Below are 27,823 nucleotides of genomic sequence, written 5' to 3' on the forward strand. Positions count from 1 at the left end.
TTTTTCCCTGTCTAATATCTGTCTTCATGAAATGTTGTTCTAGGTTTTTCTGCCATACCACACCTTATGATCCCACCTACGGCCCAGGCCACGCTGACCAATATTTTGTTGTCTGGCGTGCCCGCCTATGGGCACACAGCTCCATCTCCCCCTCCTGGCTTGACTCCTGTTGACGTCCATATCAACAGCATGCAGACAGAAGGCAAAAAAATCTCTGCTTCTTTAAATGGACACGCACAGGTAATGCCCTTCAGCTAGAATAAGGTGATCTCTGCTGTTCGTAAGAGATAAGCTACTCGCAACACTTTTAAACTGTCACCTGAAATGAAATTTAGAATTGTGGCCATATCTGTATGTTATTTTCTATTATTATTTCAGTCTCCGAATATAAAATATGGTGCAATATCCACTTCATCACTTGGAGAAAAAGTGCTGAGTGCAAATCACAGTGATCCCTCCAGACAAACAAGTGGATCGGAGCAGGCCTCACCCAAATCAAACCCTGCAGAAGGTATCTATCTTTCCTTTTGAACTTGAGCCTGGTCTGTTACTTGGATAAAGGGGATTGTAGAAACTCTGTGAAGTGATTTCAGATTGCTTTTGCTAACCAATATGCCTGATCCTGCCTCAAGAATGCAGAAAGGCAACATCTTGGATGAATTTCCAAAGAACATGGTGAAAAATCAAAAAAGTTTTTCCACAGAATCACTTTCCCGTGACAGTGGGACTTCTTAAAGTGAATGTAATTGTGTAGCAGGAAAATATCAGTTTACTAAATACATATATATGTGTGTGTGTATGTATGATTTTTTTTTTTCTAAGTAGATAACTGCTTTGTAGAACCCTTTGACACCTAACAATCTTTAAAAAATATGAGGACTTCTCTTCAAATTTCATCTTGAGTTTTGGAGGCAGCCTGAATTTAAGGTGTTGTCTCTGCAGGTGAAAGCTGTTACCTCTGTGTCTCCCTAGAGTTGGGTTCTGGTTTGTTTCCATCGCAGGTGATTGTTGATGATAAGGTAATGTTTGGAGTTTCACTTTGTTCTCTTCTCCGCAGGTTGTAATGATGCTTTTGTTGAAGTAGGCATGCCTCGAAGTCCTTCCCACTCTGGGAACGCTGGTGACTTGAAACAGATGATGGGTCCCTCCAAAGTTTCCTGTGCCAAGAGGCAGACAGTAGAACTACTGCATGGCACAAAAAACTCCCACTTACAGTATGTATTTCATCCTTAAAAGTCCTTGATCCTTTGAAAGACATTGTACAACAGGCTGGATTTGCTTTAAGTTAGTGGAACAAAACTGGATTTGTTCAGCAGTTAGTGCTCTTTGATTCAAGTGAGTTTCATCTCATCCGTGAGTTTTTGTGTTTTTTTTTGTTTTGTTTTTTTAGTTCTCTTTATACCTTTTCATTTTTCTTAAATGTTTTTATTGAGATCACATGGGTTTATAACATTATATAAGTTTCAGGTGTGTAACATTATAGTTCAACATCTGTATGTACTACATCGTGCTTACAACCAAAAGTCTACTTTCCATCTCTCACCATATAATTAACCCCCTTTATCCATTTTGCCCCCCTGTACACCACTTCCCTTCTGGTAACATCGACCTGTTGTCTGCCTCTATGATTATGTTTTTGTTTTTATTTGTTCACTTGTTTTGTTTTTGTTTTTATACAAAAACAAATGACATGGTGAAATATCAGTGAAAGAACATGGTGCTTGTCTTTTTTCATCTGAGTTATCTCACTTAGCACAATGCCATCAAAGTCATCCATGTTGTCACAAATATCAGTATTACATCTTTTTTTTTATGGCTGAGTGGTATTCTGTTTTGATCTTAGTGATGTTTTTGTGGGTAACAATTTTATTAAGGAATAATATCTGGTAATTTTAACCCTTGTTATCTTCTCTATAGTCCATCTCCTTGTCAGTTGGTTAGGTTTTTATCTGGGTCCTCTAAACCATCTATATTGCTCTGAAACTTTAACATTCTCTCTGCTCTTCAGTAATCAGCAAGGCAATATTTATTCTCTGATTGTTGCTGTCAGATATTTTCCTGCTGTGCATTCTCCTTCATTTGCCTTTGTATTTCTAACTTAAACTATGACTCCCTTGTTCCAAATACTAACTTTGGTATTAAATACTTGGCAGCATCATGATTTCACTCATTACAAATCACAGTGAGTATAAATACAGACGTTGTGTTAAACATAGCTCTCCTTTACCATAGGATGGTTACAAACGTGCTGTCCTTATTTTATTGTCTTTTTCCACTTATCTTGTTTTTTCAAATAGGCAGTCTATTCACGTGTTTGTAAAAAGAAAAACAATGAAATGCTTCTACATAGAAAAGATTTGCTCCCACCCATCCCATCTACCAAATTCCCTCTACTGTCGTATTAGTTTTTTTGCGCAGTTGATCCTCAAGTAACGTGGGTGTTAGGGGCACTGACCCTTTGTGTGGTCAAAAATCTGTATATAACTTTGACTTCCCAAAAACTTACCAACAGTCCTTCCTTGGTATCCAAAGGGGATTGGTTCTTGGATCCCCCTCCCCGTGCCTGCAGATAAGAAAATCCCCAGGTGCGCAAGTCCCTTATATAAAATGGCACAGAACAATGCGTACAGTTGGCCCTCTGCATCCCCAGTTCCCAACCATGGATCAAAAATACTGTTTTGGAGCCATTATTGGTTGAATCCTAGGATGCAAAACCCAGGGATATGGAGGGCTGACTGTACATTTATTGGAAAAAAAAACTGCATGTAAGTGGACCCATGCATTTTAGAATCATGCTGTTCAAGGTTTAGCTGTATATTCTTAAAATGTAGAATGTCTATAGGCACACATAGCACATACAGTCTTATTTCCTCTTTAGTTTACCAAAGTCTGATTAGTTTTTATAAACTCTTTGGTCAATTAATTATTATTGTTCCCATTTTGTCTAAATTTGCTGCTATATTTGTATTTTTCTTTACATGGTACTAATACCCATAATTAACATTATTTAGTATAAGTTAAGAAATGATTTTGCTTTCTTCTCTATATTGAAACATTTGAAGTATATACCTATTCCTTTTATCACTAAATGTGTTGTGAATTTAACATTGTCTCTTTATTTTGAAAACACAAGTCTGATCTTGGCATATTCTGGCTTTAAAACCACCAACGATCCGTATTGCAAGCTTCCTTTCTTTTGCTTATGCTGTTCCCTCCATGTTGCTGTTCTCCTGGCCTTTTGCACTGGTGTACCTATAGATGCCCTTTGAATTCCAGTTCAGATGTCATCTGTGAAGCCTCTGTGAACTTTTGTCATGGAAACAAAGTTTATTGCACCCCCTTTTGTATTCCAATAGTCCTTTCTAAATTCCCTGGACGTCCCCTGGCCCAACTGAGTAGTGAATGACAAAAGAAAGAATGAATGAACAAATCAGCTCTTTGACTAATAATGTTTCTTACTTCTCTTTTACTTGAGCTTAACATGCAGTTGGATTTGAACTTGAGGTGTATGCATAGGGCATTATCAATTTTTGTAATTCAGATCATTGTTCCTCATTTTATGAAGCAGTTTCATGCCCTTCCCATAGCCCTTGAACAGGTGTTGGCGAATATTTCTTATTTATCTGCCACCTTGATCATAGCAGATTTGTTAGCAATATCATATACATCTCACACATATGAACCGGATCATCTGCATGCCTTCAGATTGACTGAGTCTTGTTTAGACTGTGTATTCATTGGCCACTGCTATCTCCTTGATGTATACAAATTAGAAATCTTGTCTGTCTGTCTATTCCACATGTACCATATACAATACCATATATACTATATATAATGTGTGTGAATATTTGTCATGAAATAGTTTTAGCTCCAGCTCTTAAGAGTCAGAATGCGTGGGTTCCAGCTCTGCCATTTATCAGAGGTATGACCTTGGACAGGGTACTTCTGTGATCTATAAAATGGGGATAATAATACTGCCGACCTCAGAGCAGTGTTGTGAGGATGAAATGAGCTAATACAGGTAAATAGTTGACAGTAGTAAACATACAAAGTAAATGTAGCATACAGGAAACATTCAATACATTTGTGTATCACGGTGGAGTGTTAAATTCCAAACTCTGTTTCACAGCAGCACTGACAGGTTGCTCTCAGATCCTGAACTGAATGCTACAGAAAGCCCTTTGGCTGACAAGAAGGCTCCAGGAAGTGAGCGTGCTGCGGAGAGGGCGGCCGCTGCCCAGCAAAACTCTGAAAGGGCCCGCCTGGCCTCACGGCCATCATATGTCAACATGCAGGTAATGATAAAAAAAAAAAAAAAAAATGGGAAGGCCATGCAAATGTAGAATGTTGGGTTAGGAAATGGGGAATTCGGTATTTAGCAGTAGAGCAGAAATTAGGTTTTCTTCCTGTCCTCCAGTCAAAATTAAATTTAAATATATATGCAGTAGTTAGGAATTGGTTTTGAAATGCAGGATTTAGCTTAAGTGAGAAGAATTGTTTACAATATGAAGAGTGACATAAATGGCCTATGCCAGTGTGTGTTATGCAAATGATGTTATTCATCTGTTTTAAGAAAATTTAGATAAATGTCAGAGCTGTTATTTCTAAGTATTTCTGCCTCATGACATAGTCTTGGATAAATAGATATAATATCCTTCTATCTATAAAATGGAAATGATTAATTTGTTTGGTGTCATTTAGAGGGGTATAAAAATAACTCATCTGAATCTTTAGTTTTTTGAAAGAAGATGCTAAATATTATTGATGATTATATTTACAGATTTCCATGATTATTTTAAACAATTTTCTCAGCAGGGATTTTTTCTGTATCCATTTTTCAAAGTATTGGGCTCATTACTCAAAATAGACTATTGACCATAAAAGTCAGAAATCAGATTTCCATATAGATCATAATATGAAAGATAAGGATTTTGTGCTTTGTGCTTTTAGAGATTCCTATTAACATTTGCTTTCAGGATCAGAATTACTGGGTAGACTTACCTACTTCATAGTAAGATATTTATCACCCCCATCCTTCCACGTCCAAAAAAAAACACAGAAAAACTTTTCACAAAATCCTAGAAACAAAGCTGCTGTCACAAATATATCAAAGAAATTAATTCGTGAAACTAAATTATACTTCTGTCATTCCAGTGAAAACTACAGTTAAGTCCTGCGTGTCTGTTTTTTAATCCTTTGCATTCAAACATTTCCATGAGTTTTTAGAGGAATGTTTTTACAAAAGCCATAGTCGTTATAAAGAGTCAAAGTTAAAAAAATGCCATTTGTTACATTTTCTCTGGTGGATTTATTTTCACTTAATATAGATTAAAATTCTCTCATCTAAGAAGTATCAAATCTGCTTTATGATCCATTTATGGTTTTCATCCGTCTTGTACTTCTCGTCTTTTCCATCGGGTTTATACCTACAGTGAACCATTTTCATGTTTCTTCTTTTAGGATGGATAAAACATGTTTTTGGTGATCTGGTTTCAACTTAAATAGATGTATTTATGCCATTCCTAAAGAGCTGACTCTTAAAATCACTAGGAAATCAATGATAATAGTCACTGAGCATTGACAGGGAGAAAGATTGAAGACTCCCTTGATTCCTTCAGCTAAAAATCATCTCTGTCTCCTGACCGTTCTTGGAATGCTGCTCCAACTCTCTTTTCATACCTATCTCACTTCCTAGTAGTTATTTTTTGTAATTTTTTTCTTTTACCCATCCCTAAGACTCTACTTTAAGGCTATAGATTATTAATTAATTGTATTTTTACACAAAGTGTAGCACATTCTCTTTAACCAGAGACACTCAGTGAATATTTATTGAACAAATGAATTTAGGATCTCCCCACATTTTGCCCTTAGACTTTAATTATTAAAAGTTGATTTTAATTCCCAATGCCATTTTATACCTAGGGTTTCAAAAACATCATCAAACAGTTATCAAAAAACCTGGCTCTCCCGATTTACCGTTGTGTTCTTAAAGTTAATCATGCAATTTGGTTTGTCTGGGTCAGCCTGTTTAGTTGTATTATCCTGACCTGATTATTATTTGTGGCACATTTCACTCAGAAATATCCTGTTTCAGACTGTCAATTACCTGGGCATGCACTCTACATATGGGGAGATAGTCCTTTTGGGAGAAGGGTCAGAAAAGTTCTTCCCAGTTGGTTCTTGACCATCCTGGTAGGCCTTTGAGACATTCTTAAATCAAGTCTTAGCTAGTCCCTACATTGGGGAGTTGAGAATACTGGGTTAGCATTTGGGATGTAGTTATTTCGAGACTACTTTCTTCAAAACGACCTATCTTGGTTTCTTTGTTGACCTGACTGTGGCATAAGTCACTTATTCAATGTGAATAGAAAGAAACTAAATTGTGCCATCCTAGTCCTGTGCAATAAAAGGTAACGAGGTTTAATTGCATTGTATTGCTTAATGTTATTATAGCTTAAAGCTAGGCATTTGCCATTTATCTCATTTCAAAAGCAAAGCCTGTTCCAGTTAGGCTAAATAATGTCTTAAGTTGTCTCCACATTATACTACTTCAGGCCAGGCTTTACCTAATGAAGAGGGGATTTTGAGAAACAAAGGAGGCCAATAGATAACCGGAAAGCATTTTGGTAATTACTTTGAAACTTAGCGTAACTATTATGTTATTCACTATACTTTAGCATATATTTGTCCTGGTATGTTAAATATTCATACTACGAGTATACGTAGGATTTTTATTTCCTTTTGACAGAAAATGTCTAACTCTTGTCACTGCCATGACTTAAAATCAGAAGTAGTAATTTAGTATGCTAATTATTTTTGAAAACACATTTACATTTGTCAGATTTGCACTGAAGTATTGACACAATATGGTGCAAGACTTAGCATGTGTCCTCGGCAGATTCCTGTGCTATAGTCAAAACCTTTGTTCTCTAATCATGGGGCATTGGAGTGGCATTTGGATAAACTGGCAATAAAGATAGTTTCTCTATTTCATTTTTCAGGCATTTGACTATGAACAAAAGAAGCTATTAGCAACCAAAGGTATGTGATACGTTAATGATCTATATACTTTGTTTTTGTTTTTGTTTTTCTAGTGGACCCATAAAAGGTTTTCTAGTATTCATACTGAATTGTGAAATTAAACCTTCATAAAAAGAAGGTTTAGGATCAAAGTTGCATACATTTTATTGTGGTTGAATATATTTTGTTGAATAGATTAACATTACATCAATTAAGAAATAATGTAGCATTTTAATATTTACCATTACTTTGTATAGAAAGTTTTGTGAAGATATTTTAAGGCGTTTTGTGTTAAAAAATAATATTCAGTGATGATTTCTTTATGTACATCAAAGAAAACACTCATCGATGTTTTATTTAAGAGATATATTTAAATGCCAAGCATTTGTTTTATATTCTGTTTCCCACAGCTATGTTAAAGAAACCAGTGGTGACAGAGGTCAGAACACCTACAAACACCTGGAGTGGCCTTGGGTTTTCGAAATCCATGCCAGCAGAAACGATCAAGGAGCTGAGAAGGGCCAACCACGTATCTTATAAGCCCACAATGACAACCACTTTTGAGGTTTGTAGAGTCATGCCCTACTCATCCTTCCTGTGTGTTCTTTCAGAAAAGAGAACAGTCATCTCTCCCATTCTTTATTTACATAAGGAAATATCATTAGTGGGGATTTGTTTAATTCCTGTTCTTATAAACACGTTGCTATAAAATTGATGCAGTCTAATATATTATGGTCTTTTATATATCTTCTCTTAAAATTGTTGATCAGCTGTTATGGAGATGTAAATTTAGATAAATGTGCTTTGCATTTTTGTTAGGGGGAGAGTGTCATCAGTGTTAGAGCAGAGCTGAGACTAAGCAAAGGACAGATGTAATAGTCCATAAAACGTATAAAGAATCCCTGTATCCAAAGGTATCACCAGCAAACCCACCATAGGGCGAAAAGGCAAATGTTCAACAAAAACAAGTTTTCAGATATGAGTTAAAAATTGTGTTCAGATGTGCCAGGAACACAGCAGGAAGTATCACAAACAAGAACTCCAAAATTTTATGTTTCCCAGATGTTGGCTGCACTGCTCATAGTGAGACTGGGAAGCTGGCATTGTACCACATGAAGAAAGGGTCCAGAGTTCCGTCCTTCCCAGCCAGGCTACACGTGACTCACTCAGCGAGGCCTTTTCAGTTCGAGAGTATCAGATTTTGGCTGTAAGCCTTTTGTGAGCTGGGGTGGAGTCAGAGCTCACGCATACACACACAATACTGGGGAGACTGTGCAAACTCAAACATGGGTGAAAATCATTAATCCAAGAACCACAGTGTTCAACGAGAACACTGTAGACTGAAAAACAAACAGTGGATAAGGGTTTCACAATTGTTAGTTTAATAACTGGCATTTGTAGAGTGACCTTCTTTTCTCCACCTATTTTCTTTGTAATAAATTAGACTGTTGATGAAGGGCAAAAACAAACATGGGAGTTTTGTCCTTTGTCTCTTCGAGTAAGTGCAAAAGAAAATACTATTTGAAATACTGAAAAGAATAGTCTTCTGTGAATGTCATTGTTACACTGACAGTAGTAACCTGGCAGGCTATATTTAAAGATTGAAGTTGCTGTCAGCAGCTAGAATGTAGGGACCATGATGAAAAATCTTGAGGCTCTAGGAGGTACACTCTTTCTGTCATTATGGTGCTCAGAGAAACTAAACATCTCCTTTTGTTGGCAGAGACCTCAGAACTACTGTGCTAATTCTTTCAACTGATGAACTATAGTTGTCCATTTCACTCACCGTTGGCTTTGGCACAGTGGAGCGTTAGGTGGTTGACTGTGTTTCTGTACTTTCAGAGGTGAACTATTTCACTATAGAAATGCTAATTCAGTTCTGCTCTCAAAGACCAACCATATGAAGGTTTGAAATGGTGATCATTCTAATAATATGGGGCTGTGACAACCACTGTTGATAGAGGAGTGACAGTTTTGAAGAGTGACTTCACTCCTCTGAGCCTGTTTTCTCATTGGAGTTTTCGAGGATGACTTGGGAGAGGGCGTTGAGGGCATAGCATGGTGTACAGTAAGTTCTGCAGTTAGTATTAGTTCCACTGGAGAACTTGACCATGAAGAAAACCAAGAGCCTGCTGAAAGATGAGATTAAGTATATGAATGCTTATTGCTGGAAGTATTTCTGCACATTAGAACTAGGTGTGTTTTTTATAGCCAAAAGAACACCTCAGAGTGTTAGATCAGCCCATAATGTATGTGTGACAATTATCTTAAATTGCATTAATTTATTTCTTTGTGGTGTATAAGGTGCGTTTTCATCCACAAGTTTATTCAATCCTTGCAAACTCCCATGGAGGAAATGGGGGCCACAAGAGTTAAGTGTCTTACTTGAGGTCATGGCAGTAGGTGTCACAGAAAAGACTTGAATTCATTTTACAAGATTTCCTCACACTCCTTCTAATGGTTTCACCCAAGAGGGTCCACAGCAAAGGTGATATGAAATTAATCTAGAGCCATGTTGCCCTACCTTAATAAATGGAAGAATCACTTGGAGAGCTTGATAAAAACGTATACTCTTGCTCTAGGATCTCATTCATCAGATAGGGAGCGGGAACCGGGTATCTCCGTTTTCAGCAAAAGTCTAGTATGATTCTGATGTAGGCATCTTCTGGAAATACTGCTCACAGGGACCTACCACTAAGGGGGATGCTGCAGAAAAGGTGTCAGAACCTGCTCTGTCTGCTCTGGCACTTGCCCAGGGATAGGTAGACCACTTTCTGCAGACAGGTATGTGCAGGTCGTGACTCAGCGGCTGAACCTCCCACCCCCCCCACCCCCATGTGGCTTTCCTTGCTTGGGCCTTCTTGGGTCAGGCCCTTCCACCTTCCTGGCCCATTCACCCTGACGGGGTGGGGCGTGACCAGCTGGATCAGTACATGGGTGTTCACCTTGTAACCTGCTTTTCATTAAAGCCCCTTTACACACTGCTGGTGCTGATGAAAAGACAAAATCAAGCTTTCTTTGGGAATAGTGTTGTAGATTCTTCCTGGTGTGTAGAACTTGAATTTTTCTTCCTGCATCACAAATCCATCGAAAGCGGACGAAAGGTCCTCTTCCATAGCATGATCTGCTATTCCGAAGCAGTAGCCATCTGCAGGTACATGCCTTTCCTTTTATCCTGCTAGGGCAGTCAGTGAGGATTGCTTCTTTGGGTTAGGACTTGGGGACAAGGTAGGATGCAAAAGGACCTGGGGAAAAGAGAAGTTAAAAGTTTCTATTAAAAGACTGACCATGTCTTTAGTTATAGCACTAATATTTTTAAATTAGAGGCTGGCTAGAAACACGCTTTTTCCTTATTTATTTTCTAAAGAGAAACAATCAAATGGGTAAGTAGAACAGGAATCTATGTTTAGCCAGTAGGTCCTGATGGGTGCAAGCTGCTCGCTCAGTGTGCCAGGGACCCGGCACACCGTGTCCTGCTCCAGGAACCTTGCTTGAGGCAAGAAGCTGAGGCTTTGAGCTCCTTATTCAGATGTCGGAGAAGCTACACTTGAGCAATTCTTTCCAGTTGGAGGGCAGCTTTGAGAAATTAGCCTGTTCCAAAGAGCTCCTTTAGATAAGAAACAGGCAGCTTGAGGCTGTGTTTTGTTTTCTTCAAGACTCAAAAATATAACCCTGTCCACTTGATGATGTACTGGGACACCAAAGGTCAAACAAAAGGCTGCTTTGACCAGTAATACATCTGTGACAGCAACAGAACTACAAAAGGTTTGGGATTTTCCTTTTGTTTTTGCCACTCATCTCTTAAAAGCATACGCAGTGGTTACATTCTCTAGAGCAAATAAAAACCTGCAACGGAATCAAAGATGGGTTTTCATTTTCCAGCACTAGCAGCAATGAGGTTGTCTAATTATTTTAAGTCTTATAAATCTAAGAGTAGAGGTGAGCTGCTCTTTGTGCTACTTCAATTAGTAGATAACAAACTAGTAGACATCACAAAATTATTTTTTAATGTTTAGCTAGGTCTGACATAGTATGTGAATTAAGTTGGCTTAGATCTTAGTTGAGTGGGTGTTTTTAATTCTCAAGAAGAATTTAGATGCAGATTTAAAGATATATATATATATATATATATATATATATACACATACATACATATATATATGTGTATATATATATATATATATATATATATATATATATATACACACACACACACACACATACACACACACACACACACACACATATATCACATAATGATCTCATTAATGCTTCTGGTAGTTACCAGTTTTGAGCATGCTCTTATTTCCCTGCTGCATTGGGTTTATCTGGTTAAAGTATATGTTAAAGATGGTTTTTAATTGAAAAGCCATTTTTTTTTGGGGGGGGGCGTCTCAGGAACCTTCCTTTCCCTGTGCCCCTTTCCATAGTCAGCAAAGGACATCCCATAGATGTAGGAAAAGGCATCTATGAGATTCAATAATTCTACAAATACTTATTAAGCAATTTCTGTGTTCCGGACACAATTCTAGGCATTAGAGATACAATGCTTGAATTCAGGTTCTTACTTTCGTGGGTAGAGCTTTCTCTTTGGTATAGATACAAAAACAAGCAAACAAGAAAGCATTAGGTAATAAAAGTCTCTGAAAAATATGAAACAGAGGCTGCTTTAGGTGGGGTAGTCATAGCAGGTCCTAATGAGATGACATCCAAGCTAAGACCTAGATGACAAGAAAGGGCCAGCCTTGTAAAGATCTAGGGAAAGAGTATCAGGCCAGGGGAACAGTTGGCATGACCATCCTGAAGTCAGAACCAGCTGGTGAGTTCATGGAGCAGAGGTGGATAGGGTGGTGAGCATTGAAGATAAGATGGAGAGATAGGCAGAGGCTCGATTATGGAGCACCTCAGCCCATTGTAAAGTACTGGAAAAGCATTACTAGATTTTATACAGAAGCATGATTTGTTCTAATTTGCATTAAAAAAAGCAACCTAGTTGCTTTATGGAAAATGGAATATTGGGGTTGGAGGCAAGAGTAGAATCAAAATTTCCATTAAGCAGGCTATTGGTAACAGTTGTGGAGATGGAGAGAAGCAGGTAGATTCGGGATGTGTTTATAGATTCCATTGATAGAACTTGCTGATAAATTGGATGTGGTGAGGGAAGGAGGAATGTGGATGACCCTTAGAGGTTTGGCTTGAGCAACTGGGTGAATAGTAGAGTCATTTACTGACGTAGGAATTCTGGGGGAGGAATAGGGTTGGGTGTAGTTGGTGGGGATGAGTCATCAGAAATTTGATTTTAAGCACTGAGGTAAAATGCCTATGAGACAGTCAAATGGAGGTGTCGGATTGACAACTCTATGATACTACATTTGAACAGAGAAATCAAATCTGAAGGTAAATATTCCGGAGTCATGGCTGTCCTTAGCCTTGAAAGAGGTCTTAAGAAGAAAGTGTAGAGAGAGAAGTGAAGGAGTGCTAGGATCAAGCCTCAGGCAACGTGACATTTGGAGTGGGAAAGGGGAGGAAGGTCCTACAAGGCTGCCGTGCGCTAGGTGGAAACCCTGGCCTGTGGTGTCATGAGGCCTTGAAGAAGGAAGTGTTAAAGGCGGGGTGGTCAGCTGTGGTTTTGCTGCTGTGAGGCTGAACTAAGTGAGATTATTGAAATGCATGATATAGGATTCTCTTAGAATTCCCCAACAAACATACAATTTTGAAAAATCAGAGAACTTTGACTTTAGTACCCTAGATATAGTACAAAGTAGGGTACCTATAGTATGGTGATTACATGGATAAAGGAAAGAATAAATGCAAATTCAGTGTAAACTGTGAGATCTTTTATTTTTTATTTTGACTTGAGGGAATTAAAATGGTAGTTTTTCCAGGTACTTGTAATGTGTTGGAGAGATCGTATTTAGGTGAGGCCAACACGGAGAAGTGCCAGATATCTCTATCCTCCGATTCTGTTGGCCTGGGAGCTCGATTGCTGTCAAAGCGCTGCTTCTAGCTATACCTCTTTCCCATTTCTTTTTCTTGTGTGATACAATGAAGAGAATTTCTTCTATACCAGATGGAAGATCTGCTTTGTGGTTTCTGAAACTAGAGTGGAATCTCAGCATCCACTCCTATAAATCTCCTAAGAGTGTGTCTTTACACCAGGGGCTCTCAGAACTCTGCTGGGCGTCCCCATAATGAAGGACTTCACTGTGTATATTACCAAAGTGTCCTTGGTGGCTGGAGGGCAAAGGCTATATAGACAGGTGCCACAGCCTCTTTCCGAGAATCAGCATTCATGGGTGACTGCAGTGGTTAGCAGAAGTAAATAGCAGTGGTCTAATGGGGATTCCTTTCTCCTCGCACCCCAAGAAACCCACCTTATTAAACATTTCCTTATCTGGCTTTGATTGTTTACAGGGCTCATCAATGTCCCTCTCGAGGTCCAACAGTCGTGAGCACTTGGGAAGTGGAAGCGAATCTGATAACTGGAGAGACCGAAATGGAATAGGACCCGCGAGTCATAGTGAATTTGCAGCTTCTATTGGCAGCCCCAAGCGTAAACAAAACAAATCAAGTGAGCTTTGACTTTTAATCATACCTTTAAAAGGAATCAGCTTGGAATTTGTTTATTTGGTTGAGGGTGATGTTCAAGGATAAATTCTGGACTCCATGCCTTCAAGTGTTTGTCATAACTCACATGCCACATCCTTTGTGAAGCCTTCCTTATTTTTCCCGTTGAAGCAGACTAGGTAGTTCTCTGCTTTCACTACATTTTGCATATGATTTCATTCTAGCACTTGTCATGCTGAAGTATAATTATGTGTTTACATATCTGTCTCTACCTGTAGAATTGGAGCTCCTCAAGCCAGGGACCATATTTATTCATTCAGTAAACACTTATTAAGTGTTCACGTTACAAGCATTCTGTTAGGCTGTGCCTTATTTGTTGTTTCTTCCCAAATGTCTAACAGTGTCTGACACATAGTAGGGGCTCAGTATTGGACAATAGAAGAAAGTCTGCCCAGTGGGTAGTTACTAAAGGTGGAGAGCAGCATTTGATTTTTTAAATTGACAAAATGTAGCTGAATTGACATAAATTTAAAGCATAAGGTTCTGGCTTTGAACACATATGGTTAAGACTCAGCATGAGTCCAGTGGTTTTGTCTGTAACAGCACCCACACTTCTGGGCTGTATACAAAGGTAAACAGACAAAAGTTATCACAAGAAATGCCCCTAATGCCTTTGTTTAGGGTTTTTGACAAATTTGGAATTCTGAAACACGTAGCTTGGAATCTGTGAAAACCCCTTAAAGAAAGGCAATCTAAAGTTGTGGAGTAGGTACTCAGTGAGTCTGTTGTTACCATCGATCAAGTCGGACATGCTGTCAGGAGTCTCAGATATGAAAAGAGCAGTGTGAGGTTGGCTAAATAAGAGAGCACAGTCAACTCTTTCATTCCCAGGGTACTGTCTGTAGTAGCCTGGATACTTCCTATCAGTTATGGGCTGGAGCCGCCATCACTGATAGGAGGATGGGGCTGAGAGGCAGCTGGTGCCAGGTACAGATCCAGGGGTGGAAATGATCTCCGTTCTGTAGCCCTATATAAATTAGTTTGGTGCCTGTCTTTTTCTGTCTTTATCTCCTTTCCCTTTCCTTAAGGCTGGATAATTAAAATTGACTGTACAACTTAGCTGCACCGAAGTTCAGGATTAGGGTTAAGATAGGGGATTCATTAATAAAAAGGAATGATTAAAGAAGCACAGTTATTTGGCTTTTGTCAGATGTTTTAAGAGCATAGGGAGTTTAAAGGAGAATATACTGGGGGTGCCAAAAAACGTATACACGTGACTTGTAGTCATCTTTTGTTATTGGTATATATTAAGTATTACAATTTTAATCGTTTTTTCCTTTCTTAAAATGTGTATACATTTTTTTGGGGCACCCTCTGTATGAACTATAGGTAGTTAAGATAAAAGAAATGTAAAGAAAGTTATTTACCATAATAAATATTTATCACTAAGAATATTTTAGCCCATCTGTTTTTTTAAAATTTTATGTACTTGCTTAACCCAGTATATGTAAAATATTATCATTTAATTATGTAACTAATGTAAAGACTTTTTTTTAGATACTTTACATTCTTTTTTTCTACTGAGTCTTTAAAATGTGGTATGTATTTTAATTATAGACATTTGTAAATTCCCAATAGCCACATGTGGCCAATGGCTACCGTACTGAACAGCACAGTTTTAGATGATTTTTTTTTTTGACACCTTGTCAAGGTTACCAATATCTAGGTTTTCCCGTTTACACCAGTTCTTCAGTGTTAATTCTCAGAAATTCCCACTTTTTTTCTCAAAAGCAGTAAATTTATCATTTGGACAATATTATATGGTCAACCTGCCATGTTGTCAAGTCCAGTGGTCACTCCAGTGTATTCTTCATATGCTGCTTTGCATTACCCCTGACACAGTACCTCACTGCTCACTCCTTCTGTCTTTATGACGGTGGGGCCTTCAAATGATGGAGTGTTTCAGGGCTGAGGGTCTTCAGGGCTTGGTCCTGGAGCCTTTCCTCTACACATTCTCTCCACAAGATATAAAACATCCACTTTTAAGAGAAAAAGAACCCTTATCAAGAAATTCCTTCTACTTGAGGTATATAAAGGACATCTCAACTGAGAGATGAAAACAACTGGAGAAAGTGGTTAGTGGCACCCAAAACAATGCAGAATAAGATTCTTCGATTTAGTGAATGCATTGATCCCAGAGGCGATTAGCTGGATCTGATTGGCTAGCTGAGTGTCCTCCTCCTTCCTTTCCCTGGGAATCCCTTGTGAAGCTGCATCTTTGGTGTAAGAGGATAGAATTCCCACTGGACAAGAGCCAGTTCTTCGTTAGGGAGGTAGACGTGGCTGCACAGCTCCGCTAGAATCTCCACAACAGCCCTTGAAGGGTTTAGATATTTGGTCAAGTACTAGGCATGGCTCACTAGTCCATCACCCAGCTGTGCATGCCCCTGGCCTGAGAACCACTGACAATGTGGAGAAATCTTTGCCCACCAAATCAGTGGCAGAGCCAAGGCAAAGTTCGGCATTGCTATCTTAGGATTTTTTTCTCAAGACCCAGATTCGTTTCTGTCATAAATTAAATCCAGGAACTCCAGCATCATTTTTGTCACTTCATATGTTACTCTTAATTTTGGAAGCGCTCTACTTTGTGAGCTCACTGCCCAATTATATTTTTGTCAGGAAGGAGATTTATGTGGTGCAATATCATAGAATTCCTTTGACTGCAGGTAAGCACAGGTGTGCATACAGAGAGCCATCCTGCCATCCAAAAGGAGCTTGGACTTAATAATAACTTTCCCAATTCCCCATTTAATTCACATTCAATCAATTATAAAGAGCAAATGTTTCTGAACGCTCTGGGAGAATATGATTAATGATTATTAACTACGGAGGCACTATTGCTGAATTGCTGCCTCCCGAGTGTATGCTTTTCAATGGCAAGAGGCTCTCTGAAAGCAATAACCAACATTTCCTTAATGAAAAGCCAATGTTTCCAGTAAAGGATTGCTGTATTGCTGCCGCTACTGTTCTATTCAGCCCAATAATGAATTTGAAATATTTGAGTGATTAAAACTTTTAATTAAACCTTGTCCTCTTGGGGCATTTATACTTCAAGCCTGTCTCTTGTTGCCTTTCAGCGGAACACTATCTCAGCAGCAGCAATTACATGGACTGCATTTCCTCACTGACAGGAAGCAATGGCTGTAACCTGAACAGCTCTTTCAAAGGCTCAGACCTCCCTGAGCTCTTCAGCAAACTGGGGCTGGGCAAATACACAGACGTCTTCCAGCAACAAGAGGTCAGTCATTATTTATTTTTCCTGGGCATCTTTGTTTGGGTTGTGTGTATGACGACTTCTAGAATGAAATCACTCATTGACTTATGACTGTGCTTTCACTGAGCATTTATTCAAGTCTCGTAGCTAGTCTTGCTGCTAAGAAAAATGTCCTCTCATTTCCTATTTATTTAGTGCAACCAGTAAACACAGCATAGGAGAAATACAGAAAATGCTATTCACAAAAACATACCTTCAACTGTTTTAGCTAAAAGACGTAATCAGAGTATTGGTTCATAGGAACTTTTGATTCATAGCTCCCTAAAGGTCAGCAACAAGTCTGTGTTAAATATTATTTCACTCTTTCATCTGTTATCTTTATTTGTGGCACTTGAAAGTAAATAACAGCATCTGAAATAAGTATGTGTGGTTGTTTTTGAACTCATCCTAGTCATGTTACTGAAGTCTGTTCTCACAGAATATAGTGTACTTTTTCTACATGTTAATTTATTCGTTAACTTAATGTCTGGGTTTTGCCTACACTGAGACAAAACTAAGATGTCTTCTGAACTGTCCCTACCATGGATTTTGGTCAAACTGATGAGCCATGGCCATTATGCACTGGCATAAAGAGAAAAGTGTGATTCTTTCTAAGAATCTGTCATAATACCAGCACACAGCTAACCCAATGCAACAGAAAGTTAAAATAGTTCTATAAATGTATCCGTTTGGTTCAAGTTTGATGCTAGTTGGCTTTATTTCATCTTCGAGAACATCTGATTAAGTCACTAATCTCCAGGTATGTATCAGTGAATGAAGAATCTAGAATTTTTATTAGGCACTTTGTATCATAAACATAAGGTATTATCAAAGGTTCAAAACTTAAGTTTAATTGCTGAACTTTTCTACACCAGAAAAAGGTTATCATGTATATATTGGATTTCAGGGTACTGATTTTATTTTCTTTCCTCTACATCTAAATTAGTGTTCATTTCACCAAGGATTTTGTAAGTTGAATAATATTTTCTTCATCAGTGCATGAAGGAATTTCTTTTATTTAGTCTTGCTGGTTAGATGAGGGTGTCTGTTTGAGAAGTTCAATGGCAGAGGTGTTTTAACTTGTTCAGAAACAGAAGGTCTCCAAGTAGGAGATTAGATGCTATTCAATAGTACTCTGGTTTTGTTTTTAATCTGTATTCATTTCCTATTTGTAGAAACATATAAATAAATTTTTTATAGGTGCTTCTTATCCAGACACTTTAAAAAGGAAGAAAATATAATATGAAGTCAGGGTGGCTTTATCTAATGTTTATTGGCTAGAGCAGGGGTCAGCAGACTACGGCTTGCAGACCTGCTACCTGGTTTTGTAAATAAAGTTTTATTGGAACACAATTATACTTATAGTCTCCATTAAATAGGATTTCTAAAAGCATATCCCTAAACCTATGATAAATGACAAACAAAACGGCTTTATAAGATGTAACATATGCATGTAACTTCTAAATTAAGAGAAAATTTCAAATTAATTTCTATATAATTTAAATGAAAAGTATATTTTACTGTTTTCAGGTGTGTTGAAATTTGGTACTGCTTCATTCATCTAGAATATTTTATAATATTCAGATATGACTTAACAAGAATCCCCCATTAAGTAACCTTGTGAGGTTTATTTTAAAGAGGTTGAAAATTTATTGAGCAACTTTCCTGGATGTGTCTGTACACATTATTCCTAACCATAGCTGCCAATTCTTTAACCCCTTTGGTGAGCCCATTGCTTAATATCTACAATAATATTTAATGCCCACAACGGCCCTGCAAGGTACACTGTTGTTAACCCTCAGTGCACACAACTAGAAAAGGCAGAATCAGGATGTGAATCCGTGTCTCTCTGGCTTCAGAGCCCCTTGCCTTTCTATTCTGCACTGTCTCCAAAGAAAGGGTGGGATGCTAGGGCTAATGCCAAAGAGCGCAATTATACTGTCTCTGGAAATACTGTGTGCCACTTCCAGAGATAGTCTGCCAGGCTCAGCCAGGTGCCTCATGGGTCTGATGTAGTCTGGGAATTCTTCTATCAGTCGAACATGGTGGAAGATACCATCTATGGTATTATCCAGTTTCTCTTTATAGAGATATACTTACCCAGTTCAGAATCCAAAGCTAAAAAATATTTTCTTTCTCCTGGACAGATATGTATTCCTCCTTTTATCAGTTCACCAAAAAAATGTGTAATTCTTGTTTCCCTTTTTTCCCTGGTTGCCAGGATACTAAGACCTAAGTTTTTGTCTCAATTGTAGTAAATCACTGGCTTAGACTGAGTCTTACGCTGGAATAATCACTTTTGTTTCATCACCTGAATTACTTAACACCATTCTTGTTTGGAAGTGGACAGAGCATAATTAATAAAAATAGATGTAATAATGGGTTGACTCTCCAGTGAGGAAGAAAATAAGTACTTATTACATGGGTTAAAGATTGCTTTTTCACCCACAGATCGATCTTCAGACATTCCTCACGCTCACAGATCAGGATCTGAAGGAGCTGGGAATTACTACTTTTGGTGCCCGGAGGAAAATGCTGCTTGCAATCTCAGGTGAATACTCATGCTCACACTCATATTTTAAAATCTGAGCCTCTGTCAGTAGTAGAGGTTCTACCCAGGAACCACTTGCTCACTACCCTGGCACCTCTGTGGTTGTGGTATCCGAGTGTTTTCCTGCTCACAGTGTGACAAATGCTGAGAACATCCCCACTCCTTCATCAAGGCACTGCCTGAAAACCTTCCGTGACAGTGTCATTCCTTAAAACAGATCTCTTCAGAAAGATCTAACCACAATTGCCTGTTGCAGAACATGAGGCAGGGGGAGCAGTTTAGTTCTCCTTTTTTGTGGTTGTGTTAAGCAATAAACATTGGGTTAATGAATAATTATCCTGGATTGGCTGCAATGTTTCAAGCGCATGTGTGCTGTATACCAGCTGAGATCACTGCCCCAGAGGAAAAAGGAATGCTCTTTTGTATAGCTGGAACCTGGCAGTATTACTTGTATGCTTTATACTTTCCCCCCAAAGTTTTAATAGAATTTGTGAGTCACAGAAGGGTGTAGGATCCTGCAAATAGTCACAGAATGAAGGAAAATAATGTTGTCTGTCTCCCAGACTGCTTTCTTTGTGCGTTGGTTGCATATTCTATGCATTACAAAATGCTCTATACGTATTTACTGGGTACCTCCCATTTCAAAGGAATTGAGCCAGATAAGGAGTCTGGAGTCGGCAAATACATAATTATTGTACAATGGACCTCAAAAAGGTGTTTAGAGAAGTATGAGGAAGAAATTTGGGGGGCAAAAAATGGAGTTACTTTTTGAAGACTTCCTGATAATGAATGTCAATTTTATATGTGTGCCAGTCTCTCAGACAGATAGTGACAACAAGGACAGAAGCCAAGTGTGAGAAAATGACTTTGCTTTTTCAGAAGAGTGAATTTGCAGACGATGCCTTTCTAAGGCCAGCCATGGCATCCAACTGGTGAAAAAAGTCCTTTTCAAACAGCGTTCACTAATCTGATCAGCAAATAAAATAAAACCTCAGTGGGTTTCCATGTTGTTTTTGCAGCAGATTGCCCTCCCCACCCCCCTCCCCACAGGGAGTCTTATCTATAGACCTCATATCTAAAGCAGATGTATGCAGAGCAGCTTTGAACTAGGGGTGGCAATTCCACCACTGAGCAGCCTGTTACGCTTCTCTGTGGATAAAGACGGTTCTGCACCCGTCAGTGGGAGAAGTCCTCCTTCAGCCTGGGTACCCAAGCGGCTGCATTCACGGGCAGATGCTCTTTCTTCTTCGCGCATAAGATCAGCCTGGGATAGTGCAAAGAACACTGTTCAAATAAGGAGATCTGGGCTTTGCCTCTGCCAACTCATGAGTCCTTCAGTGAGTTTCCAAACCTCTTTTGGTTTTGGTTTCTTAACCATGAAGGTGGATTGAAATAGATGATCATGTGAGGTTACCTTCTACTTCTAAGCTCTGTCCATCCATGTGGTATGTCATCAGCGTAACGAAAATAGCCCAGTTTATAAACAGTGTAAGTATATGTTATTATAACAGCAGGGTCCTACCTTGTTTTTTTTTTTCTTTTTTATATTCTGTGACAATAGGATAGTTTTTCCAACTTGTTTACCCTACAGCTCAGCCTCAGAGGGCTATTCCTAGACCTAAATTATCTTTATATATTTTTACGTTCTTTTGTTAATTTGATTAACTCACATAACACCATGTCTATACTGTTAAAAATAGGCCTGTGGGCCAGAGAAGTGTATGTTCTGGAATCCCATAATCTTTCACTAGAGATTCATGGAATATCAGTGACAGTATAATGAAGTTCTTTCTTTGTGCACCAAACCAATTCCAAATTCTGTAAGGCTTCCGGCAACAAGCAGGTATCTCTGAACACTTTCACTGGTTCCAGGTGGGTCACTAGGATCTTTACTTAGAGCACGTTTGTGATGTATTCCAGGTAGGCTTGTGGGAGCAGAGTGGGAAACAGCAGGAATTTTGAATCCTCTTCAAAAAATGTTTTCTCTAATCATCATCTTCAGTGTGGCTCTACTGATGGTATATACACTACTTCTGTAGACGGCCTCTCTATGGGGTTCACAGGTGCTTCTTACTTTTAAGGGAATTAGAGACTTTGAATAAGATGCCTTATGAATGCTCTGCACAGCGGGAAGTATTTCATCATTTTCAGGATGATTTCACCTTACTTTGTTGAGTGCATTTATTTGCTTGAACCCAGTATATTGTTTTCTCTGCAAGTAATAGGTTTTTGAGAAACCATTCGTCAAAAAGTTTCTTTTTCCAATTCAACTCATCTGATAACAAATATATCCATTTAGTCTAAGAATATTCCATTTCCAGCTCGATACAGGATAGCTGGGCAGCCCCGATTTAACCTTTGTCTTGTGGTTACATGGTTCTGTTAGATACAGAGTTTGCTCAAAATTCCTTTTTAAAATTTTGTATTAAATTTGTCATCAGAGTTCTTTCAGGATTAGGTTTTGTTCTGTTTTTAATCTTGGGCCAGAAGACATTTATTTTAGTATTGTAGGAGATGATATTTATCTCTAGTAGAGAGAGATCGGAGGGAAAAAATGGCTTTTTTTCCCTAAATCCACCATTTTTTTGAATTTTTAAAAATTTCTCTGAGTATTTTAGTGAGTAGTTAACTAAATGTACAGGGACTAAGTGCAAGGAAGTTTAGCATCCTGTTAACAGTCTTCCCACCACGGCCTCAGGTAGATCTAACATTTCCCGACCTATTCTTTTAGTTTGTGACTCTGTTCAGACCCGCAACAAGATCCTGAGAGCTGCCAGGATTGTGTGAGCCTTGGAATTTCAAAGGAAAAGGTTGGTATTTCCCCAAACTATCCCTTAGGCTTACTGGAAAAAAAAAAAAAAAAAATCAGAAGAGGGAGTGTGCTTTTTAATTTGAAAACTACCACCACCAACTGAAAGTCTCTACTTGATACTTGATATTCTCTCTACACGTTTATCTGTGTGCTTCACATTTGGAAACATATATATCTTAGAAATTACATCTTTAGGGAATGGCCGAATTCCTTCATGATCGTTTTATTCTCTCAAAAGTCTAGTTGATACGACTTTTCCGAGTCAAGTTTTCAATGTGTATTAAAATCTTTGTCTTCAATGGCCCAGTTTTTTTACGTGTGCGCAATGTTATGTGTGATAGGGGAGGACAGTGTTTGACCTCATTCATTCCTTTCCTTCTCAATAGTACAGGAATGTCCTCCTGATGGGTGGGTTATTCCCCCATGAGGAAATGGAGGCCTAAGCAAGTCTTTTAACTTGAAGGTGATACGACTTTCCGAGTCTGTGTACTTAAGAGGATTCGTTTGTTCTGAACTCTTCTACAGTTGCCTTTCAATATATTAAAGTCTGTCTTGATTTCTGAATTTGTTTTTGTAAAAAAAGATACACATGTTCACCTTGTAATAGGAATGTCAATGCTACTAGGTTTCTGTGGCAACTTGAAACAATTGCTATCTATAAGCATGCCTGCATGTGTCTTTTGTTTGTAAAGGTATATTCCTTGCCGCTTTAAAGTTATGCTATATTTTTCGATTTTAAAAAATGTGGTATAGTAAACTGTCAAGTAAAGCACTGCTGTCTGGCATACATCAAACTACCATTTTGTCAAACCTGTGTTCCTGGTGCTTGATTGGTCTCTGCACAGCGGCTGGATCACTGCAGCCTACGGTGCGGGCCGGGCAGGCAGGGTTACAGCTTCTCACTGAACAGCTGTGTGGACAACTTACTTCGTCTATTTTTTAAAATTCAATTTTCTTATCTGTAAAATGGAGAATGGTAATATTATCTACTCTTAAGGAGGACTTAAATACAATGAAATGAATGTCAAGTGCTTGTCGTATAATAAGCTCTAATAAATCACTATTACTTTTCTCCTCCCCTAAGACCTAAATGTGAACTAAAGAGGGATATCTCCACTCTTGCATTGCCCCTGTGGGGCAGCCATTTACATATTGGAAGGCAGTGCTGTGAAATGTGAAGGGTGTTGGTCCATCTTCCAGAACTAGGGAAACAGGACCACCTCTGGCCACAGGGCCACCTGTGTGACCCGCTGCAGCCTGAGTCTGTGTCCTCATCTCAGCATTTTTGGAGCAGGCCATAGTTTGCCGTGCACCTTCATAATTCAAAAGGCGATTATATGTGTGGTTGAAAAACTACTGTGCAAACATAGGTGTTGAATCACTGGCTCCACCCCGTTCCACTCCCCCACCTGCCCCAAAAGACAACTTTAAGCGCGTCAACTATATAATCCTTCTATTTGAAACTGAATAATTTGAAATATTTGCATTTGATGGCTATTAGAATCCTAATTTCCAGAATCTGACAATTCTGTCTGCTCGTATGAGTTCACTAGCAAGAGTTACATCGTTTGATTTGAGGATTTGGATATGTATGTGTGTTGGGGGGTGTTGGGAATAGAGGGGTCGCATAGTCATAAACAAGGTAGGCTGCTTCGATTAATTTTTTACCTTTCTGGTTAACAATTTGTAGTTGGCAAAAGACAAAACTAAATAGTGTTTCCTAAGTACTCTGTTTTTTCTTGTTTTTTAAGATTTTCCCTGAAAATTTGGGTTCACGTATTGGTTATTTTCAATTGTATCTATCTCCTAAACTTGCTATTTTTACTAAGCTGATTTTGTATTCAGAGAAGCCTGCTGAGACGCTTCTTCATGAGGCTCTTCCTGATGCCGGGAGCACAGGCGCCATGAGCTGGTGGAGCCGTGCGGTGGACGCTGAACTCTCCAGCGTGCCCCTCCAGCATTCTCTCGTTCAGATGTGGGCTCTAATTCTCACATCTGACTTCAATACTTGAATGATTGCTGTGTGTGACATGGATGAGTTCCCTAGCTGTAATAATTTTCTGTGTCATTGGTAATACATCCTGTCCTACGCCTTCACCAGCTTTGATGCCCCCTCTCCCCTTTGCCTCTGAAATGACATTTGGGATCGGTCACACTGTTAATTTGGATATCCAGAGTTTAGAGGGCTCTGAGAAGGATGTATATCCCCCAGATAGTTTCCAAACTGCAATAAAAACAATCTGCTATTCTTGGTTCTCTTGGCTCCGACATGCTGCCTTTATTATCGGACTTCCTAGTATTTCAGAAATGTCTTGACCATCAACTACAGGTGTTCCTCTTGCTACCACACTTGACTTTACCCCCCAAAGCTGCCATGTCCTGTAGATTGTACAACTTTCACTGAGCTTCTAACGGATACCTCTTTCTCTCTCTAGAACTAAATAAAAACCGAAGAAAGCTTTTTGAACCGCCAAATGCACGCACCTCTTTCCTGGAAGGTGGAGCCAGTGGGAGGCTACCCCGTCAGTATCACTCGGACATGACGAGTGTCAGTGGCCGCTGGTAGCAGTGCTCTTCAGGCACACACCCGCCAACTCTGCCATGGTGGTCACAGGAGATCTGTGGACGGCCTTCACTGCACACCGTCCTAGGTACTCGGGGTATCCGGGATCAGGACCAAAGCATCTTATTCACAACCTGAATTTTGTGCCAAACAGGAAGAAAAGAGAGAAGATCTTCTTATGTCATGCAGAATACCACATGTGGATTACTTTTTTTAAAAAAATGGTACTTGGACAGAATTTGCAATATGAGGGTAGGGCTTTATTTCCTGTTTTTATTTACCTATATAACATATGCACTGATTTTTTTATACTTAAAATGAAGGATGCCAGAAAACACAGAAGTTATTGTTTGCTTGTTTTGTTTTGGTATTGGGGGGTTTAAAAAATAATCAAAGTGGAATTTTCTGGTACTGCTTTAAGATAATTATTGAGGTCTTTCAGCACTTTACACTTTCTAATTTCTTGTCCTGTGGAAATGAACTCTTTCTCTCTCATTTTCATGTCACCTGACGTATTGGTACAAATCAGATTTAGTCACATTTTTCTGACTGCGTTAAATTTTTGTTTGAAATGGTACTGGATTATTCGTTTTTGTGCAGAATATTCTGTGACTTTGGGAAATTTCAGTGACTCCACTTGGTTCTGGACCAGTTCTGTTCATTTGTGTCAGCATCCTAGAAACAATTAGCAATGAACCTAGTTCACTGTAACAGGTGCAGAGAAAGACCAAATGGACTTTGCAATATTAACCCTTTGCAGTTATATTTAGCTGCTGCCTGTATTGCTAAAATGACTTTAATGGTTGTCTTGAAGGCAAAGGGCTATTTTTTAGTATACTGCCACTAAAGGACACTTATTTATATCAAACTTTTATTTTTAGATATTATAAGCATACAGTACATAAGTGATTAAATTGATATCTACTAGAGATTTATGGTAGAGAATGGACGGCATTCAATAACTGGAGCCCTAGATTGTCACTTTATTTAAAAAAGAAATAATCATCTGACAAGACAGCACTGTTGCCATTAGGAGGAGAAGTAGATTACTGTCCTTATCATGTACACATTAGCTGTGCTCCATATGGTCAAAGGACTTTCCTAAAACCGTTATCTGTCTGCTCAAAGTAGACTTACGTTAGTTGAGAATGGAAAGGCTTTATTCAAGTCTCCAGGGTGACAGTTGATAAAGACAGCTGAGTTCTGAAGGAGGTAAAAAAAAAAAAAAAAAAATGACTATTTTATAAGTGGCTAGATTCATTGTTACAATCTTATACTGTGAAAGTCCAAGAAATCAGGCAACATTGTTTCCTAGGTCTTTTCAGACATGCTATTGTGGATTTATGAAGGGTTTTTCAATACGTGAAAAGAATCACTAGGTGCCTCTTTTTCTTCAAAACAATATAATTTCCAAGTGTATCAATTTGTTGGAAAACGTTCCCATAGGAAATGTTGTGAATTACCTGTACTGTAATGACTTATTTATGTTCATTATTGAAGATGGACATCAACCACTGTTGCATGCTCTCAGCAGAAGGCATTAGATAAGCATACAGAACAATTGGGGACTTTCATACAAATGCAGAATCAGTAATACTTGATATTTTCCCTGACAGAGTCTTACCGTTAAAAAACAAGAGAACTGAAGAGAAATTTTGCACACACAAAAATTTTCACTTTAAAAAATTGCATTGGTTACTTTGAAGGCATAGATAATGGACGCGTCATAAAATTATCAATTATAATGGCACTAAGGGGATGCCCATTCCTAAATAAACTATATCTGCTTAAGGACGTAGAACTACATTGCTCCCTTTGCAAGTACAGTGGTGTCACTCTGCACATATATGCACATGTACACATCACGCCACACACTCAGCACAGGGTAAGCATTCCAGATTTGTTTCCTGTTCAACCGCTCAGTGCTCTAAATTTTATCATTTCTTTAATAAGACTTTCCCAAATTAAAAAAAAAAAATCATGTGGAGCTCTTTCCCCAGCTCTCTACGATGCATTTGCAACAGGAGGAAAATGGAATGAATTTGCAGTATTAAGTTGATGGAGGTTTTATGAACAGTGCTTTATGCCAAAGGGAAAACTGTTCCAATTAAACTAAATAGGGTGGCTAAAAAATAAATAAAAACACTGGAAATTATTTTTCTCACTTTCTCTTGATACAATGAAGGGAATATGACACTATAGTACATGGTGTTGTCAGTGTTATATGATGCACAAAATATTTGGATTATTTGAGTAAATGGTAGTTTTTAATCAATCTGTGCCTTAATAGTGACCGATGATCTATCTGTAAATATAGAACAGATACAGATTGTATTTTTGTGTGGATTTTTGTCCTTTAGTGATTTTTTTTAAATGAAAGATGGAATTAAACATTGAAAATGGGAATTTTTTCTAATCAATTGTTATATGAAAAATAAATTTATATAACCCCTTTGTATTGCCCTTGCTAGATGAAATGCCTTTAAAAAAAAATCTTTACACATAAACTCTGTCTGTCTTTGTTTTCTAAGAAAACTTTTTTTTTTTTTTTTGGTGGCTATTTTCAGCAGAATTGAAAGATGTTTTTGCAGTGAAATTGAATATGTACACTCCTGTTGTTTTTGCATTGACAATCCTCATTTCAACCAGAAGCTAAGGCACTTGATTTTAGCCAGTGAATCCAGGACCAGTAATCAATCATTGTTTCCGTGGCCACCCACAGGTACATACAAAAAGAGTAATATGATGGAACAGGTTTCATGCTTGTTCTTTCTTTGGTAAGGACTCAAATGTATGACTGCTTTGACAACCTCATCCATCAGCAAAGGAACTCCTCATTGAAGGGATGCTGGGTTTCTTGACCCAGGTTCTCGTTTCAGAGGCTGACCGTTGCGCTCTCACAGTGAGCGCTCACTGTGCCTTGTGGTTCTGCCCGAACTCATTCTCAAGCAGAACTGATACCATATTACTAATCCTGAGATTTGTCTGAACCTCGAA

The 27,823-nt window shown here is 38.5% G+C and overlaps 1 protein-coding gene and 1 long non-coding RNA gene across 5 annotated transcripts in view; one reads left to right on the top strand and one right to left on the bottom strand.

The window, feature by feature from the left end:
- Positions 1-27,278, top strand: part of BICC1 (BicC family RNA binding protein 1) — a 249,693-nt gene extending 222,415 nt beyond the window's left edge. For 2 of the 4 annotated variants that reach the window (XM_019731835.3, XM_088791987.1), the window contains exons 12-21: positions 44-240; positions 379-511; positions 1,058-1,214; positions 4,130-4,295; positions 7,002-7,041; positions 7,431-7,585; positions 13,435-13,591; positions 16,725-16,885; positions 19,352-19,451; positions 24,699-27,278. In XM_019731835.3, the coding sequence (XP_019587394.3) occupies positions 44-240; positions 379-511; positions 1,058-1,214; positions 4,130-4,295; positions 7,002-7,041; positions 7,431-7,585; positions 13,435-13,591; positions 16,725-16,885; positions 19,352-19,451; positions 24,699-24,829 (1,397 nt within the window). In that variant the 3' untranslated portion in view covers positions 24,830-27,278. Of the gene's footprint in view, positions 1-43; positions 241-378; positions 512-1,057; positions 1,215-4,129; positions 4,296-7,001; positions 7,042-7,430; positions 7,586-13,434; positions 13,592-16,724; positions 16,886-19,351; positions 19,452-22,182; positions 22,262-24,698 lie in introns of all 4 variants that reach the window. The other 2 variants (XM_019731837.3, XM_019731836.3) reach the window with 2 other exon arrangements.
- On the bottom strand, positions 7,647-26,048 carry LOC148755180 (uncharacterized). Its single transcript, XR_016018916.1, has 4 exons — positions 25,964-26,048; positions 24,748-24,960; positions 23,075-23,222; positions 7,647-10,265 (listed from the first exon to the last, which is right to left on the bottom strand). It is a non-coding gene; the product is annotated as an uncharacterized LOC148755180 (long non-coding RNA).
- Positions 27,279-27,823: the final 545 nt, after the last annotated feature.

Source organism: Rhinolophus sinicus, chromosome 15 (genome assembly GCF_057876585.1).
Source record: "Rhinolophus sinicus isolate RSI-liver-muscle chromosome 15, RSI-T2T, whole genome shotgun sequence".
Taxonomy (NCBI): domain Eukaryota; kingdom Metazoa; phylum Chordata; class Mammalia; order Chiroptera; family Rhinolophidae; genus Rhinolophus; species Rhinolophus sinicus.